This window comes from Tachyglossus aculeatus, chromosome 11, assembly GCF_015852505.1.
Source record: "Tachyglossus aculeatus isolate mTacAcu1 chromosome 11, mTacAcu1.pri, whole genome shotgun sequence".
In the NCBI taxonomy this organism is placed as follows: domain Eukaryota; kingdom Metazoa; phylum Chordata; class Mammalia; order Monotremata; family Tachyglossidae; genus Tachyglossus; species Tachyglossus aculeatus.
Window position 1 is genome coordinate 24,835,613 of NC_052076.1, and position 19,278 is coordinate 24,854,890.

General features: G+C 45.2%; 1 protein-coding gene and 1 non-coding gene across 2 annotated transcripts in view; one reads left to right on the forward strand and one right to left on the reverse strand.

The window, feature by feature from the left end:
- The window catches only part of NMT1 (N-myristoyltransferase 1), an 89,920-nt gene extending 72,353 nt beyond the window's left edge, over positions 1-17,567 (reverse strand). The window contains exons 1-2 of the mRNA XM_038754272.1: positions 17,420-17,567; positions 9,646-9,862 (exon numbers count right to left, since the gene is read on the reverse strand). Coding sequence (XP_038610200.1) covers positions 9,646-9,862; positions 17,420-17,567 — 365 coding nt within the window. The remainder of the gene's footprint in view (positions 1-9,645; positions 9,863-17,419) is intronic.
- TRNAS-AGA lies at positions 3,429-3,510 on the forward strand. The gene has a single exon. It is a non-coding gene; the product is annotated as a tRNA-Ser (tRNA).
- Positions 17,568-19,278: the final 1,711 nt, after the last annotated feature.

The following is a 19,278-nucleotide window of genomic DNA, read 5'->3' on the forward strand; positions in this document are numbered from 1 at the left end:
ACCAAACATACTAACAAAATAAAATAAATAGAATAGATATGTGCAAGTAAAATAAATAGATAAATAATAATAATAATAATGATAGCATTTATTAAGCGCTTACTATGTGCAAAGCACTGTTCTAAGCGCTGGGGAGGTTACAAGGTGATCAGGTTGTCCCAAGGGGGGCTCACAGTCTTCATCCCCATTTTACAGATGGGGGAACTGAGGCCCAGAGAAGCTGAGTGACTTGCCCAAAGTCACACAGCTGACAACTGGCAGAGCCGGGATTTGAACCCATGACCTCTGACTCCAAAGCCCATACTCTTTCCACTGAGCCACGCTGCTTCTCTAAATAAGTAGAGTAATAAATATGTACAAACATCTATACATATACACAGGATATACATATATATACAGTGGTTTGCGCATAGTAAGTGCTCAACAAATGCTATTATATTATCCTAGACTGTGAGCCCGCTGTTGGGTAGGGACCGTCTCGATAGGTTGCCAACTTGGACTTCCCAAGCGCTTAGTACAGTGCTCTGCACACAGTAAGTGCTCAATAAATGCTACTGAATGAATGAATGAATTATTATTTAAGCCCTGGGGAAGATATAAGATAATCACTTATATGTAGAGTACAATAATGTACTTCCCAAGCGCTTAGTACAGTGCTCTGCACATAGTAAGCGCTCAATAAATACGATTGATGATGATGATGATAATCAGGCCGGGTGCAGGAGAAGCAGCGTGGCTCTGCGGAAGAGCACAGGCTTGCGAGTCAGGGGGTGTGGGTTCTAATCCCGGCTCTGCCACTCGGCTGCTGTGTGACCTTGGGCAAGTCGCTTAACTTCTCTGGGCCTCAGTTCCCTCATCTGTAAAACGGGGGTGAAGACTGTGAGCCCCACGTGGGACAACCCGATTACACTGTATCTACCCCAGGGCTTAAAAGGAACTGGGCCTCAGTTCCCCCAACTGTAAAATGGGGATAACGACTGGGAGCCCCCCTTGGGACAACCTGATCACCTTGTAACCTCCCCAGCGCTTAGAACAGTGCTTTGCACAGAGTAAGCGCTTAATAAATGCTATCATTAGTATATACAGGGAACTGAGGCCCAGAGAAGTGAAGTGACTTGCCCAAAGTCACACAGCAGACAAGTGGCACAAAGTAAGCGCTTCGAAAGCAATCAATCAATCGTATTTATTGAGCGCTTACTATGTGCAGAGCACTGTACTCAGCGCTTGGGAAGTACAAATCGGCAACATCTAGAGACAGTCCCTACCCACCAGTGGGCTCACAGTCTAAAAGGGGGAGACGGAGAACAAAACCAAACATCCTAACAAAATAAAATAAATAGAATAGATATGTACAAGTAAAATAAATCATCATCATCAATCGTATTTATTGAGCGCTTACTATGTGCAGAGCACTGTACTAAGCGCTTGGGAAGTACAAATTGGCAACATCTAGAGACAGTCGCTACCCAACAACGGGCTCACAGTCTAAAAGGGGGAGACAGAGAACAAAACCAAACAGACAAACAAAATAAAATAAATAGAATAGATATGTACAAGTAAAATAAATCATCATCATCAATCGTATTTATTGAGCGCTTACTATGTGCAGAGCACTGTACTAAGCGCTTGGGAAGTACAAATTGGCAACATCTAGAGACAGTCGCTACCCAACAGTGGGCTCACAGTCTAAAAGGGGGAGACAGAGAACAAAACCAAACAGACAAACAAAATAAAATAAATAGAATAGATATGTACAAGTAAAATAAATCATCATCATCAATCGTATTTATTGAGCGCTTACTATGTGCAGAGCACTGTACTACGCGCTTGGGAAGTACAAATCTAGAGACAGTCGCTACCCAACAGTGGGCTCACAGTCTAAAAGGGGGAGACAGAGAACAAAACCAAACATCCTAACAAAATAAAATAAATAGAATAGATATGTACAAGTGAAATAAATAGAGTAATAAATATGTACAAACATATATCCATATATACAGGTGCTGTGGGGAAGGGAAGGAGGTAAGATGGGGGGATGGAGAGGGGGATGAGGGGGAGAGGAAGGAAGGGGCTCAGTCTGGGAAGGCCTCCTGGAGGAGGTGAGTTCTCAGCAGTGTGATAAAACCACAATTATTAACGTTATTATTATTGATTTCCGCAGAGTTTGGGACGGCAGCTTTCGGCCTGCTTGGCTCCCCGGGAGCAGGGCTTGCCTGCAGCCTCCGGAAGAAAACCGGGGGGGGGGGGCCCGGGGCCTCGAAAATGTGAAAAATCAGCAAGAAATCAGCAAAAGCCGTTAGCCCCGAGCAGGACCGCCCCGAAAATAGGCCCTCTCATCCCCCCTCATTCCCGCTCCGGCCCCACCATGAAGCGGCCCTTGATTAGTTTCCTTTTTTAAGCTCCTCTTAATTGGGAAATAAAATTAGAAAGCCCATTTGTTCCCCACGAGGAGGAGTCTCTTTCCTTCCTCTCTCTCATCTGTGAGCCCACTTTTTATCATCATCAATCGTATTTATTGAGCGCTTACTGTGTGCAGAGCACTGTACTAAGCGCTTGGGAAGAACAAATTGGCAACATCTAGAGACGGTCCCTACCCAACAGCGGGCTCACAGTCTAAAAGGGGGAGACGGAGAACAAAACCAAACATACTAACAAAATAAAATAAATAGAATAGATATGTACAAGTAAAATAAATAGACTGTGAGCCCACTGTTGGGTAGGGACCGTCTCTATATGTTGCCAACTTGTACTTCCCAAGCGCTTAGTACAGTGCTCGGCACACAGTAAGCGCTCAATAAATACAATTGATTGATTGATTGATTGGTTTTGGAAGCCCAGCGCCGGCGGAGGGCCGCGGCGATTCCGCCCACCATCAATCGTATTTATTGAGCGCTTACTGGGTGCACAGCACTGTACTAAGCGCTTGGGAAGTCCAAGATGGCAACATAAATTGCCAATATTTTATTTTGTTAATATGTTTTGTTATGTTGTGTCTCCCCCTTCTAGACTGTGAGCCCGCTGTTGGGTAGGGACCGTCTCTAGGTGTTGCCAACTTGGACTTCCCAAGCGCTTAGTCCAGTGCTCGGCACACAGTAAGCGCTCAAATATGGCGCTTAGTACAGTCCCCCCCGGGACAACCCCATCACCTTGTAACCTCCCCAGCGCTTAGAACAGTGCTTTGCACATAGTAAGCGCTTAATAAATACCATCATTATTATTATTATTACAGCGCTGTGCACACAGTGAGCGCTCAATAAATACAACAATGAATGAATGAATGAATCTCTCCCTTCTAGACTCTAAGCCTGTTGTTGGGTAGGGACCGGCTCTATACGTTGCCAACTTGTACTTCCCAAGCGCTTAGTACAGTGCTCTGCACACAGTAAGCGCTCAATAAATACGACTGACTGAATGAATGAATGAATGTAGCAGTTGTGGCCGAGTGGTTAAGACGATGGACTAGAAATCCATTGGGGTTTCCCCGCGCAGGTTCGAATCCTGCCGACTACAGATTTCCAATTCCGGAGAAGCAGCGTGGCTCAGTGGAAAGAGCCCGGGCTTTGGAGTCAGAGGTCATGGGTTCGAATCCCGGCTCTGCCAATTGTCAGCTGTGTGACTTTGGGTAAGTCACTTAACATCTCTGTGCCTCAGTTCCCTCATCTGCAAAATGGGGATGAAGACTGTGAGCCCCATGTGGGACAACCTGATCACCTTGTAACCTCCCCAGCGCTTAGAACAGTGCTTTGCACATAGTAAGCGCTTAATAAATAACATCATCGTTATGATTATTATTATTTGCACATAGTAAGCACTTAATAAATGCCATCATTATAGAGAAGCAGCGTGGCTCAGTGGAAAGAGCCCGGGCTTCAGAGTCCGAGGTCATGGGTTCAAATCCCGGCTCCGCCAATTGCCAGCTGGGTGACTTTGGGCAAGTCACTTAACATCTCTGTGCCTCAGTTCCCTCATCTGTAAAATAGGGATGAAGACTGTGAGCCCCATGTGGGACCACCTGATCACCTTGTAAACTCCCCAACGCTTAGAACAGCACTTTGCACATAGTAAGCGCTTAATAAATGCCATCATTATAGAGAAGCAGCATGGCTCAGTGGAAAGAGCCCGGGCTTTGGAGTCAGAGGTCATGGGTTCAAATCCTGGCTCCGATAACTGTCAGCTGTGTGACTCTGGGCAAGTCACTTAACTTCTCTGTGCCTCAGTTACCTCATCTGTAAAATGGGGATGAAGACTGTGAGCCCCCTGTGGGACAACCTGATCACCTTGTAACCTCCCCAGCGCTTAGAACAGTGCCTTGCACATAGTAAGCACTTAATAAATGCTATCACTATTATTATTATTATCTCTCCCTTCTAGACTCTGAGCCCGTTGTTGGGTAGAGAGCAGCTCTATACGTTGCCGACTTGTACTTCCCAAGCGCTTAGTACAGTGCTCTGCACACAGTAAGCGCTCAATAAATACGACTGAATGAACGAATCTCTCCCTTCTAGACTCAGAGCCCATTGTGGGTAGGGACTGTCCCTATACGTTGCCAACCTGGACTTCCAAAGTGCTCAGTCCAGTGCTCTGCACACAGTAAGCGCCCAATAAGCACGACTGAATGAATGAATGAAGCTTAGCTCCATAGGAAGTGCTTAATAAACACCATTATTCATAAATAATAAGCATAATAATAATAACAACCTTAATAAACACCAGCGTGGCTCAGTGGAAAGAGCCCGGGGTTGGGAGTCAGAGGTCGTGGGTTCGAATCCCGGCTCTGCCACTTGTCAGCTGGGTGACTTTGGGCAAGTCACTTCACTTCTCCGGGCCTCAGTTCCCTCATCTGGAAAATGGGGATGAAGACCGTGACCCCCCACACTGGACAACCTGATCATCTTGTATCTACCCCAGTGCTTAGAACAGTACCTGGCACATAGTAAGCGCTTAACAAATGCCATCGTTATTATTATTATTATTCACAACTCCCCTGCCCCCGATACACCTTGCCCATCACTCCTATGGAGGAACCATTCATTCATTCATTCAATCATATTTATTGAGCGCTTACTGTGTGCAGAGCACTGTACTAAGCGCTTGGGAAGTACGGGTTGGCAACATATACACCCATACACCGACCCACGTGGCTGACTTGGGTTCAGATAAAGGCCTCCCTTAAAACCCACAACACACCCGGAGATGACTTACATGGGCCCTTCCCGTCACCCGTGGGCGCTGAATTTCACCACCAGTGGCATCTTCTACACTGCCAGGCATATGTACACGGAACTTATCCATCGCTCTATGGATTTAGACTGTGAGCCCACTGTTGGGTAGGGACCGTCCCCATATGTTGCCAACTTGGACTTCCCAAGCGCTTAGTACAGTGCTCTGCACACAGTAAGCGCTCAATAAATACGATTGATGATGATGACTGTCTCTTTATGTTGCCAACTTGGACTTCCCAAGCGCTTAGTCCAGTGCTCTGCACACAGTAAGCGCTCAATAAATACGATTGATGATGATGACTGTCTCTTTATGTTGCCAACTTGGACTTCCCAAGCGCTTAGTCCAGTGCTCTGCACACAGTAAGCGCTCAATAAACACGACTGATGATGATGACTGTCTCTTTATGTTGCCAACTTGGACTTCCCAAGCGCTTAGTACAGTGCTCTGCACACAGTAAGCGCTCAATAAATACGATTGATTTAGGGGTACCTTTGACGGATGGCAGAGCTCTGACGGGGCCAATATTAAACTTAACGACTAATTAGGCCTTGCTCCCCTAATGACGAGGGGGAGGCCCTCCCCGCACAAGGTTTTATCGCAAGGCGAATCACAACTTGCAATTATTATTCTCCGGGCCTCAGTTCCCTCATCTGTAAAATGGGGATGAAGAGGGTGAGCCCCACGTGGGACAACCTGATCACCTTCTATCTCCCCCAGCGCCTAGAACAGTGCTGGGCCCATAGTAAGCGCTTAACAAATGCCAGTATTATTATGTTTAACTGGGCCTCAGTTCCCTCATCTGGAAAATGGGGATGAAGACTGTGAGCCCCACGTGGGACAACTTGCTGACCTTGGGTCTCCCCCCAGCACTCAGAACAATCAATAGTATTTATTGAGCGCTTACTGTGTGCAGAGCACTGTACTAAGCGCTTGGGAAGTCCAAGTTGGCAACATCTAGAGACGGTCCCTACCCGACAGTGGGCTCATAGTGCTTGGCACTTAATAATCGCTTAACAAATGCCACCACTATTATTACTATTAACTGGGCCTCAGTGACCTGATCTGCAAAATGGGGATGAAGACTGTGAGCCCCACATGGGACAACCTGATCACCTTAGATCTCTCCCCAGCGCTCAGAACAGTGCTTGGCACATAATAAGCGCCGAACAAATGCCACCATTATTATTAACTGGGCCTCAGTTCCCTCATCTGGAAAATGGGGATGAAGCCGGTGAGCCCCACATGGGACAACCTGCCTCACCTTAGATCTCTCCCCAGTGCTTAGAACAGTGCTGGGCCCATAATAAGCGCTTAACAAATGCCACCATTATTATTATGATTATTAACTGGGCCTCAGTTCCCTCATCTGGAAAATGGGGATGAAGCCGGTGAGCCCCACGTGGGACAACCTGCTCACCTTGGATCTCCCCCCAGCGCAGCCCACTGTTGGGTAGGGACCGTCTCTATATGTTGCCAACTTGGACTTCCCAAGCGCTTAGTACAGTGCTCTGCACACAGTAAGTGCTCAATAAATACGATTGATTGATTGTTAATAAGCGCTGAACAAATGCCACCATTATTATTAACTGGGCCTCAGTTCCCTTATCTGGAAAATGGGGATGAAGACCATGAGCCCCACGTGGGACAACCTGCTCACCTTGGATCTCCCCCCCAGTGCTTAGAACAGTGCTGGGCCCATAATAAGCGCTTAAAAAATGCCACCATTGTTATTAACTAGGCCTCAGTGACCTGATCTGCAAAATGGGGATGAAGGCTGTGAGCCCCACGTGGGACAACCTGCTGACCTTGGATCTCTCCCCAGCGCTTAGAACAGTGCTGGGTCCGTAATAAGCGCTTAAAAAATGCCACCATTATTATTAACCGGGCCTCAGTTCCCTCATCTGGAAAATGGGGATGAAGACCATGAGCCCCACGTGGGACAACCTGCTCACCTTGGATCTCCCCCCCAGCGCTTAGAACAGTGCTGGGCCCTTAATAAGCGCTTAAAAAATGCCACCATTATTATTAACTGGGCCTCAGTGACCTGATCCGCAAAATGGGGATGAAGCCGGTGAGCCGCGCGTGGGACAACCTGATCACCTTGAATCTCCCCCCCAGCGTTTAGAACAGTGCTTGGCACATAGTAAGTGCAGCATGGCTCAATGGAAAGAGCCCGGGCTTTGGAGTCAGAGGTCAGGGGTTCAAATCCCGGCTCCGCCACTTGTCAGCTGGGTGACTTTGGGCGAGTCACTTCTCTGGGCCTCAGTTTCCTCATCTGTAAAATGGGGATGAAGATTGTGAGCCCCCCCTGGGACAACCTGATCACCTTGTAACCTCCTCTGCGCTTAGAACGATGCTTTGCACATAGTAAGCGCTTAATAAATGCCATCATTATTATTATTAACCAATGCCACTATTATACGGTGCTCTGCACACAGTAAGCGCTCAATAAATACAACTGAATGAATGAATAAAATGGAGATTCATTCATTCAATCATATTTATTGAGCGCTTACTGTGTGCAGAGCACTGTACTAAGCGCTTGGGAAGGACAAGTTGGCAACATATAGAGACGGTCCCTACCCAACAGTGGGCTCACAGTCTTATCAATCAATCAATCGTCTTTACTGAGCGCTTACTGTGTGCAGAGCACTGGACTATGCGCTTGGGAAGTCCAAGCTGGCAACATATAAAGACAGTCCCTACCCAACAGTGGGCTCACAGCCTTATCAATCAATCAACCAGTCAATCATATTTATGGAGCGCTTACTGTGTGCAGAGCACTGGACTAAGCGCCTGGGAAGTCCAAGGTGGCAACATATAGAGACGGTCCCTACCCAACAGTGGGCTCACAGTCTTATCAATCAATCAATCGTCTTTATTGAGCGCTTACTGTGTGCAGAGCACTGGACTACGTGCTTGGGAAGTCCAAGTTGGCAACATCTAGAGACGGTCCCTACCCAACAGTGGGCTCACAGTCTTATCAATCAATCAACCAATCAATCGTATTTATGGAGCGCTTACTGTGTGCAGAGCACTGGACTAAGCGCTTGGGAAGGACAAGTTGGCAACATATAGAGACGGTCCCTAACCAGCAGTGGGCTCACAGCCTTATCAATCAATCAATCAATCGTCTTTATTGAGTGCTTACTGTGTGCAGAGCACTGGACTACGCGCTTGGGAAGTCCAAGTTGGCAACATATAAAGACAGAACCTACCCAACAGTGGGCTCACAGCCTTATCAATCAATCAATCAACCAACCAATCGTATTTATGGAGCGCTTACTGTGTGCAGAGCACTGGACTAAGCGCTTGGGAAGTCCAAGGTGGCAACATATAGAGACGGTCCCTACCCAACAGTGGGCTCACAGTCTAGTCTCTATCTGTTGCCACCTTGGACTTCCCAAGCGCTTAGTCCAGTGCTCTGCACACAGTAATTGCTCAATAAATACAATTGATTGATTGCCAACTTGGACTTCCCAAGCGCTTAGTCCAGTGCTCTGCACACAGTAAGCGCTCAATAAATACGACTGATTGCCACCTTGGCCTTCCCAAGCGCTTAGTCCAGTGCTCTGCACACAGTAAGCGCTCAATAAATACGACTGATTGCCAACTTGGCCTTCCCAAGCGCTTAGTCCAGCGCTCTGCACACAGTAAGCGCTCAATAAATACGATTAATTGATTGCCAACTTGGACTTCCCAAGCGCTTAGTCCAGCGCTCTGCACACAGTAAGCGCTCAATAAATACGACTGATTGCCAACTTGGCCTTCCCAAGCGCTTAGTCCAGTGCTCTGCACACAGTAAGCGCTCAATAAATACGACTGATTGATTGATTGCCAATTTGGACTTCCCAAGCGCTTAGTCCAGCGCTCTGCACACAGTAAGCGCTCAATAAATACGACTGATTGCCAACTTGGCCTTCCCAAGCGCTTAGTCCAGCGCTCTGCACACAGTAAGCGCTCAATAAATACGACTGCTTGCCTACTTGGACTTCCCAAGCGCTTAGCCCAGTGCTCTGCACACAGTAAGCGCTCAATAAATACGATTGCCAACTTGGACATCCCAAGCGCTTAGCCCAGTGCTCTCCACACAGTAAGCTCTCAATAAATACGATTGATTGATTGTCAATTTGGCCTTCCCAAGCGCTTAGCCCAGTGCTCTGCACACAGTAAGCGCTCAAAAAATACGACTGATTCACGATTCTTCTCATCATGAGGTGAACCGACGAGGATGGAGGGTGGCAGGCCCCGGGGCTGCCCCACCGGGTGATTGACAGGGGGCGGCAGCCAATCGGCGGGCGGGGCGCCCCGGCCTCGCCCAATGAGCGGGCGCGGAGGGCGCCGCGCGGGCCGAGCGCCCGCCCCCCGGCCCTGAGGCCTAGCCGGCGGGGAGGCGCCTGCGGGCGCCGCGGGGCCCGTTACCGGCGGTTGTAGCCGTTCTCCCCCTCCTCCTCGTTCTCGCAGTCGCTGCAGCGGTCGTGGCCGTCGCCGTGGCCGCCCCCGTTCCCCGCCGGCTGCGGAGGGGCGGCGGCCGGCCGCCTGGCGGTGGGCTCCCCGTCGTCCGCCATCTTGAGCTGGGCAGACGCCCCTGCCTCGTGGGGCGCGCCCGGGGCATGCCGGGAACTGTAGTCCTCTCGCCCTGAGGGGAGGAGATGGCGGACCGTGGCCCCCCTGACGGGATCGCCCGGCCCCCCTGATTCCCCGGGAGCAGCCTCGGGAATTTACTAGTCCGTTCATTAATAAATAATAATAATAATAATAATAATAATAATAATAATAATATAATTAATATACATAATATATTAATCATACTATAATATGCTACAATATAATTATATATTATATTAATTAATAGGTCCTATATAATGATTAATATAGTATGTGATATATAATTATATTATAGTTATAATGATTGGTATAGTTATATATTTGATAATTATAGGATCAATTAATTATAATGTGATGTAATGTATTATATTAAGATGATAGTAATGATGTAATATATTATATTAATATGACAATAATAATTAACATAAATGTAGTATATGATTATAGAATAATTATAATAATTGATAATAATTATATAATTGATAATTATATGATCAATTAATTATAGTGTGATGTATCATAGTATAAAATAATCATGGCATTTTATATTAATATGCGATGTGCAAATTATGATAGGAAATTATAACATAACATAATCATAATAATTATATTGATTGATATATGATATGTTGATTATAATATATTGTAATATAACATATTCATAATATATCACATTAATTAATATATGATATACTAATTATATGTTTTATAACATAATATGATCGTGATATGTCATATCACATTAATTAATATGTAATGTATTAATTATAATATATCATATTATAATATAGTATGATTGCAATATCCTATATTAATTAATGCATAATATATTAATTATAATATGAGATATAATATAATTGCGATATATTAATTAAAATATGATATGTTATAGTGTAATATGATTACGGCATATTGATGATATTAGTTATATATGCTATATGATATTATATAATATATGATATAATTAATAATAATAATAATAATGATGGCATTTGTTAAAGCGCTTACTATGTGCCAAGCACTGGGGAGGATACAAGGTGATCACGTGGTCCCACGTGAGCCGCACAGTCTTCATCCCCGTTTTCATTCATTCATTCGATCGTATTTATTGAGCGCTTACTGTGTCCCCGTTTTCATTCATTCATTCATTCAATCAATCGTATTTATTGCGCACTTACTGCGTACAGAGCACTGGACCTTTTAGACTGTGAGCCCCCCTTTTAGACTGTGAGCCCACTGTTGGGTAGGGACTGTCTCTATGTGATGCCAATTTGTACTTCCCAAGCGCTTAGTACAGTGCTCTGCACATAGTAAGCGCTCAATAAATACGATTGATTGATTGATTGATTGATTGGACTAAGCGCTCAATAAGTATAATTGATTGATTGATTGGGAAGTCCAAGTTGGCAACACATAGACAGTCCCTACTCAACAGCGGGCTCACAGTCTAAACGTATTTATTGAGCGCTTACTATGTGCACAGCACTGGACGAAGCGCTTGGGAAGTACAAGTTATTTTACTTGTACATATCTAGTCTATTTTATTTTGTTAGTATGTTTGGTTTTGGTCTCTGTCTCCCCCTTTTAATCAATCAATCAATCGTATTTATTGAGCGCTTACTGTGTGCAGAGCACTGTACTAAGCGCTTGGGAAGGACAAGTTGGCAACACATAGAGATGGTCCCTACCCAACAGTGGGCTCACAGTCTAGAAGGGGGAGACAGACGACAAAACCAAACATACTAACAAAATAAAATAAATAGAATAGATATGTGCAAGTAAAATAAATAAATAAATAGAGTAATAAATATGTACAAACATATACATATATACAGGTTTTCATTCATTCATTCAATCGTATTTATTGAGCGCTTACTATGTGCAGAGCACTGGACTAAGCGCTTGAAAAGTACAAGTTGGCAACATCTAGAGACGGTCCCTACCCAACAGCGGGCTCACAGTCTAGAAGGGGGGACGGACAACAAAACAAAACATTAACAAAATAAAATAAATAGAATGGTAAATATGTACGAGCAAAATAGAGTAATCAATCTGTACAAACATATACAAACAAAACAAAACATATTAACAAAGTAAAATAAATAGAATAAATATGTACAAATAAAATAGAGTAATAAGTACCTACAAGCATATATACGTATATACAGGTGCTGTGGGGAGGGGAAGGAGGTAGGGCGGGGGGATTCATTCATTCAATCGTATTTATTGAGCGCTTACTATGTGCAGAGCACTGGACTAAGTGCTTGAGAAGTCCAAGTTGGCAACATCTAGAGACGGTCCCTACCCAACAGCGGGCTCACAGTCTAGAAGGGGGGACGGACAACAAAACAAAACATTAACAAAATAAAATAAATAGAATGGTAAATATGTACGAGCAAAATAGAGTAATCAATCTGTACAAACATATACAAACAAAACAAAACATATTAACAAAGTAAAATAAATAGAATAAATATGTACAAATAAAATAGAGTAATAAGTACCTACAAGCATATATACGTATATACAGGTGCTGTGGGGAGGGGAAGGAGGTAGGGCAGGGGGATTCATTCATTCAATCGTATTTATTGAGCGCTTACTATGTGCAGAGCACTGGACTAAGCGCTTGAGAAGTACAAGTTGGCAACATCTGGAGACGGCCCCTACCCAACAGCGGGCTCACAGTCTAGAAGGGGGGAGACGGACAACAAAACAAAACATATTAACAAAATAAAATAAATAGAATAGTCAATATGTACAAATAAATACATAGGGTAATAAGCACCTACAAACATATATACGTATATACAGGTGCTGTGGGGAGGGGAAGGAGGTTTGCAGCAAACACACACTTAAGAATAATAATAATAATGGCATTTGTTAAGCGCTTACTATGTGCAAAGCAAGAAGCAGCATGGCTCAGTGGAAAGAGCCCGGGTTTGGGAGTCAGAGGTTCTAATCCCGGCCCCGCCACTTGTCAGCCGTGTGACTTTGGGCAAGTCACTTCACTTCTCTGGGCCTCAGTGACCTCATCCGTAAAATGGGGATAAAGCCCGTGAGGCCCACGTGGGACAACCTGATTACCTTGTAACCCCACAGTGCTTGGCACATCAGAAGTGCTTAACAAAAGCTATCATTATTTTTATTTTTGATATACTTACAGTGCTCTGCACAGAGTAAGCGCTCAATAAATACGAATGAATATAATGATAAGAACCTGCAGCAATTTTGTACGAACCCTATTAAGCACTCATCATCATCGATCGTATTTACTGAGCGCTTACTGTGTGCAGAGCACTGTACTAAGCGCTTGGGAAGTACAAGTAGGCAACGTATAGAGACGGTCCCTACACAACAGTGGGCTCACAGTCTAGAAGGGGGAGACAGACGACAAAACCAAACATACTAACAAAATAAAATAAATAGAATAGATATCATCATCATCAATCGTATTTATTGAGCGCTTACTATGTGCAGAGCACTGTACTATGTACAAAATATGTACAAGTAAAATAAATAAATAAATAGAGTAATAAATATGTACCAACATATATAGAGAAGCAGCGTGGCTCAGTGGATAAGAGCCCGGGCTTTGGAGTCAGAGGTCATGGGTTCAAATCCCGGCTCTGCAAATTGTCAGCTGTGTGACTTTGGGCAAGTCACTTCACTTCTCTGTGCCTCAGTTCCCTCATCTGGAAAATGGGGATTAAGACTGTGAGCCCCCCGTGGGGCACCCTGATCACCTTGTATCACCCCAGCGCTTAGAACAGTGCTTTGCACATAGTAAGCGCTTAACAAATACTATTATTATTATTATTATATATGCATATATACTTTCCTTCTTACCTATTAGCAATTTAGTTTTCCATCTGCCACCCATTAAACTGTAAGTTCCTTTAAGGAAGGGAAATAAGTCTAGTAGCGGCATCATTCTCTGCCCCAAGTGCTCTGCACACGCTAGGGAGTATATGTTGCCAACTTGTACTTCCCAAGCGCTTAGTACAGTGCTCTGCACACAGTAAGCGCTCAATAAATATGATTGAATGAATGAATGAATGAGTAAAGAAATACTACTAACTTAAGTGAGGCCAATCCAGTTCTACTTTGGGAAAGGTCGCAGAATAAAAATTCACCTCCCACTTTTGGGCTCCTTGAGAATTGAAGTCCGGCCTGGAGGTGAGGGCTTCCTTTTTTCACTTTTAAAATACGGAAAACTCCAGAAGGGAGACGACCCTAGGAAAGAAACAGGGACAGGTCTAGAAAAAGGTTAAGGGGGTTTTGGGGAGGGGGAGAAGGAAAAAAAAAAAAGGAGAAAGACATGCCTTTGGGGTTATCTTCCATAATCCCAGCTCCACCAACTGTCAGCTGTGTGACTTTGGGCAAGTCACTTAACTTCTCTGTGCCTCAGTTACCTCATCTGTAAAATGGGGACTAAAACTGTGAGCCCCCCGTGGGACAACCTGATCACCTTGTAACCTCCCCAGCGCTTAGAACAGTGCTTTGCACATAGTAAGCGCTTAACAAGTACCATCGTTATTATTATTATTATTATTATCATCATCAATCGTATTTATTGAGCGCTTACTATGTGCAGAGCACTGTACTAAGCGCTTGGGAAGTACATATTGGCAACATAATTATGTATACTTTTAGAGTAGTAGACTCTCTAATTATATACTTTAAAATTTTATACTGTCAAAGTACAATGTAAACTTTTAGGAGAAGCAGCGTGGCTCAGTGGAAGGAGCCCGGGCTTGGGAGTCGGAGGTCGTGGGTTCTAATCCCCGCTCCGCCACTTGTCAGCTGTGTAACTTTGGGCAAGTCACTTCACTTCTCTGTATATATGTTTGTACATATTTATTTATTTTACTTGTACATATCTATTCTATTTATTTTATTTTGTTAGTATGTTTGGTTTTGTTCTCTGTCTCCCCCTTTTAGACTGTGAGCCCACTGTAGGGTAGGGACTGTCTCTATATGTTGCCAACGTGTACTTCCCAAGCGCTTAGTACAGTGCTCTGCACACAGTAAGCGCTCAATAAATACGATTGATGATGATGATGATCTATTCTATTTATTTCATTTTGTTAGTATGTTTGGTTTTGTTCTCTGTCTCCCCCTTTTAGACTGTGAACCCACTGTTGGGTAGGGACTGTCTCTAGATGTTGCCAACTTGTACTTCCCAAGCGCTTAGTACAGTGCTCTGCACACAGTAAGCGCTCAATAAATGCGATTGACTGATTGATTCTCTGTGCCTCAGTTACCTCATCTGTAAAATGGAGATGACGACTGTGAGCCCCACCTGGGACAACCTGATTACCTTGTATCTCCCCCAGCGCTTAGAACAGTGCATGGTGGCACATAGTAATTATTTAACAAATACCATCATCATTATTATTATTATTTAGAGGTCGGGTAGTTTGGATACCTTCAAGGCCAGTGGAGCATTAAACAAGTCCATCACATCTGGACTCTGGCTTCGGGTCCCGGCGTCTCAGCAATAAATCCTCAGTGAAAAACGCTTTTTACAAGTTTTTCAATAAAATCCAGTCTGGGCCCATCCAGGACAGCTGGAGCCACTTTTAAAAAGAAACTTGCCAGGGCTGGAACTGTGGAAAAGGCCAAGAAGGAGATTTCTTTCTTCAGAGGTCTCTCTCTTCTTTGGGGTACAGTCCTCCAGACTGTAAACTCACGAGCCCGGGCTTGGGAGTCAGAGGTCGCGGGTTCTAATCCCCGCTGCGCCACTTAAATAATAATAATGCAAAAAGCGCTGTTCTAAGCGCTGGGGAGGTTACAAGGTGATCAGGTTGTCCCACGGGGGGCTCACAGTCTTCATCCCCATTTTACAGATGAGGTCACTAAGTGACTTGCCCAAAGACACACAGCTTCCCCCTTTTAGACTCTGAGCCCACTGTTGGGTAGGGACCGTCTCTATATGTTGCCAACTTGTACTTCCCAAGCACTTAGTCCAGTGCTCTGCACACAGTAAGCGCTCAATAAATACGATTGATTGATTGATAATTGGAGGAGCGAGGATTTGAACCCATGACCTCTGGCTCCCGAGCCTGGGCTCTTTCCAGTGAGCCACGCTGCTTCTCTATCAGCTGTGTGGCTTGGGCCAGTCACATGACTTCTCCGTGCCTCAGTTCCCTGATCTGTAAAATGGGGATGAAGACTAGGAGCCCCATGAGGGACAACCTGATCACCTTGTATCTACCCCGTATAAATCTGTATCTACGAAAAGCAGCGTGGCTCAGTGGAGAGATCCAGGTCTTTGGAGTCAGAGGTCATGGATTCAAATCAATCAATCAATTGTATTTATTGAGCGCTTACTGTGTGCAGAGCACTGTACTAAGTGCTTGGGAAGTACAAGTTGGCAACATATAGAGACAGTCCCTACCCAACAGTGGGCTCACAGTCTAAATCCCTGCTCTGCCACTTGTCAGCCGTGTGACCTTGGGTAATTCACTTCACTTCTCTGTGCCTCAGTTCCCTCATCTGGAAAATGGGGATGAAGACAACCTGATTACCTTGTATCCCCCCAGCGCTTAAAACAGTGCTTGGCACATAGTAAGCACTTACAAAATACCATTATTATTATTGTTATAAACACAAGTGACTGATAATGGGGCAGGCTCCCTGGCATGCCAATGTCACTGCCCCTCTCAGTACCAAGATACCAGGCTGGCTTGAGAAAAAGGTGAACTCCAATGAATAATTAATGATTTACTATTAGAAGGTAGCATTCATTTCGCCCATCCCAACACCGGCTCAGTGGAAAGAGCCCGGGCTTTGGAGTCCGAGGTCATGGGTTCAAATCCCCGCTCTGCCACTTGTCAGCTGGGTGACTTTGGGCGAGCCACTTCACTTCTCTAGGCCTCAGTTCCCTCACCTGGAAAATGGGGATGAAGACTGGGAGCCCCACATGGGACGACCTGATCACCTTGTAAACTCTCCAGCGCCAGAGGTCATGGGTTCAAATCCCCGCTCTGCCACTTGTCAGCTGGGTGACTTTGGGCGAGCCACTTCACTTCTCTGGGCCTCAGTTCCCTCATCTGGAAAATGGGGATGAAGACTGGGAGCCCCCCATGGGACGACCTGATCACCTTGTAAACTCCCCAGCGCTTAGAACAGTGCTTTGCACATAGTAAGCGCTTAATAAATGTGATCCCTTCTAGACTGTGAGCCCGCTGTTGGGTCTGCTGGGTGACCTTGGGCAAGTCACTTCACTTCTCTGTGCCTCAGTTCCCTCATCTGTAAAATGGGGATGAAGACTGTGAGCCCCACATGGGACAACCTCATCTCCTTGTATCCCCCAAGCGCTTAGAACAGTGCCTGGCACGTAGTAAGCGCTTAATAAATACCATCATCATCATTATTATTATTATTATTATTATTATTATTAGGGACTGTCTCCATGTGTTGCCGACTTATACTTCCCAAGCGCTTAGTACAGTGCTCTGCACACAGTAAGCGCTCAATAAATACGATTGATTGATTGATTAATCATCAAAAACAAGCCAACTCCCTCAACCCAAATTCCCTCAGCCCTAATGGCAGGTGCGTTTCCCATCACCACGTGCGGCACGCGGGGACCGGAAGTGCCCTCCGCACGTGGGCGGGAGGGGACCTTTCAGTAAGAGCGGCCCCGATTGGTCGAGCGGGCGACCAATGGCCTGGCGGGGCGGGTGGTCGTCGAACGGTCGGGTGCTGCGGTGAGTGAGAGGAGCGAGCATGCGTGCTGCGGGAGTGGGGAGGGGGGAGAGAGGGTCGCGTGTGCGCGTGCGCGGGGGGAGCGCGAGAGGGTCGCGTGTGCGCGTGCGCGGGGGGAGCGCGAGAGGGTCGCGTGTGCGCCTGCGCGGGGGAACGCAAGAGGGTCGCGTTTGCGCATGTGCGGGCGGTTGGGCCTCTCCCTGGTTGTGGCCCCTGTGCCTTCATTCATTCACTCAAGCAATAATAATAATAATAATGGCATTTATTAAGCAATCATCCATCATAATCAATCGCATGTATTGAGCGCCTACTGTGTGCAGAGCACTGGACTAAGCCCTTGGGAAGTCCAAGTTGGCAACATCTAGAGACAGTCCCTACCCACCAGTGGGCTCACAGGCTAGAAGGGGGAGACAGAGAACAAAGCAAAACATATTAACCAAATACAATAAATAGAATTAATATGTACAAATAAAATAAATAAATAGTATTTATTGAGCACTCACTGTGTGCAGAGCACTGTACTAAGCGCTTGGGAAGTCCAAGTTGGCAACATCTAGAGACGGTCCCTACCCAACAGCGGGCTCACAGGCTAGAAGGGGGACACAGAGAACAAAACATATTAACCAAATATAATGAATAGAAAAAATATGTACAAATAAAATAAATAAATAGTGTTTATTGAGCGCTCACTGTGTGCAGAGTACTGTACTAAGCGCTTGGGAAGTCCAAGTCAGCAACAAATAGAGACGGTCCCTACCCAACAACAGGCTCACAGTCTAGAAGGGGGAGACAGAGAACAAAACAAAACATATTAACCAAATAGAATGAATAGAATAAATATGTACAAATAAAATAAATAAATAGTATTTATTGAGCGCTCACTGTGTGCAGAGCACTGGACTAAGCGCTTGGGAAGTCCAAGTTGGCAACATCTAGAGACGGTCCCTACCCAACAGCGGGCTCACAGGCTACAAGGGGGAGACGGAGAACAAAGCAAAACATATTAACCAAATAGAATGAATAGAATAAATATGTACAAATAAAATAAATAGTATTTATTGAGTGCTCACTGTGTGCAGAGCACTGTACTAAGCAGTTGGGAAGTCCAAGTCAGCACCAAATAGAGACGGTCCCTACCCAACAACAGGCTCACAATCTAGAAGGGGGAGACAGAACAAAACAAAACATATTAACCAAATATAATGAATAGAATAAATATGTACAAATAAAATAAATAAATAGTATTTATTGAGCAATCACTGTGTGCAGAGCACTGTACTAAGCGCTTGGGAAGTCCAAGGCAGCAACAAATAGAGATGGTCCCTACCCAACAACAGGCTCACAGTCTAGAAGGGGAAGACAGAACAAAACAAAACATATTAACCAAATAGAATAAATAGAATAAATATGTACAAATAAAATAAATAAATAGTATTTATTGAGCGCTCACTCTGTGCAGAGCACTGTACTAAGCAGTTGGGAAGTACAAGTCAGCAACAAATAGAGACAGTCCCTACCCAACAACAGGTTCACAGGCTAGAAGGGGGGAGACAGACAACAGAACAAAAGGTTGTCGAGTTGTCCCACAGTCTTCATCCCCATTTGACAGATGAGGTCACTGAGGCCCAGAGAATAGTAATAATGATGGCATTTGTTAAGCGCTTACTATGTGCAAAGCACTGTTCTAAGCACTGGGGAGGTTACAAGGTGATCAGGTTGTCCCACGGGGGTCTC